The 755-nt window shown below is 35.4% G+C and overlaps 1 protein-coding gene across 1 annotated transcript in view; it reads left to right on the plus strand.

Annotated features, from left to right (window-relative positions):
- Positions 1-755, plus strand: part of LOC119588682 (regucalcin-like) — a 4898-nt gene that overhangs the window by 3225 nt on the left and 918 nt on the right. Inside the window, 1 exon segment of the mRNA XM_037937318.1 lies at positions 632-747. Within this exon segment, the coding sequence (XP_037793246.1) occupies positions 632-747 (116 nt within the window).

A 755-nucleotide genomic window follows, 5' to 3' on the forward strand; every position in this document is an offset into this window, starting at 1 on the left:
TGTAGTATTTGCTTACCAACGGAAGATGATATAACTTAACGTTTGCTAAATACTAATTCTGCCAACAATTTCTTCTATGCAGGTAGGTACTTGGCAAATGGTGACTTACAATATTTTGCTATCACCCTTCATCAACCGGGCCTTGATTCCATTGTTAATAAAATGTTTGAGATGAATGTTGATGTTTCTTTATAGTGACAAACTAGTAGTAAATGTGAGTTGAGTTTAATTTTCGTAAAAATAAGCTACATGGGGACTCTGACGAGTTAAATATATAGGGAGATAGTGCATTAAAGAGCTCAAACGAATCACTAATGGTAGTAATAATGGATTAATGACATTTTAGTCTAAGCTTTGGTAATGGTAATATATTTCGATGTAGGTTTATTTGCAGCAATAGGTTTAGGTTTGCATTATATTAGTAATGAAGGATATTTGCTTAAATCCTTTTATGGTAAAATAGATTCTTTTGATTATAATACAAGTTATCCACTTGTATTAGTGATCTAAGAATTAATCTCAGATGAAAGATAATAGTTATTATTTATGCCACTCTAAAATGCAACCAAAACTACTCTACATATAGAGATGCATGACCATTGGTTTCCTTGCCAATAAATCCTTCTTTTAGCCAACCGTCGGACAGTCATCGAGTACAAGGCGGCAGGACTGCAGAAGGACATCCCAGACGGGATGTGCATCGACGAGGCGGGCAATCTGTGGGTTGCGAACTTCTACGGCAAAAAGGTAAGACA

The sequence above is a fragment of the Penaeus monodon genome, chromosome 24 (genome assembly GCF_015228065.2).
Source record: "Penaeus monodon isolate SGIC_2016 chromosome 24, NSTDA_Pmon_1, whole genome shotgun sequence".
Lineage (NCBI taxonomy): Eukaryota > Metazoa > Arthropoda > Malacostraca > Decapoda > Penaeidae > Penaeus > Penaeus monodon.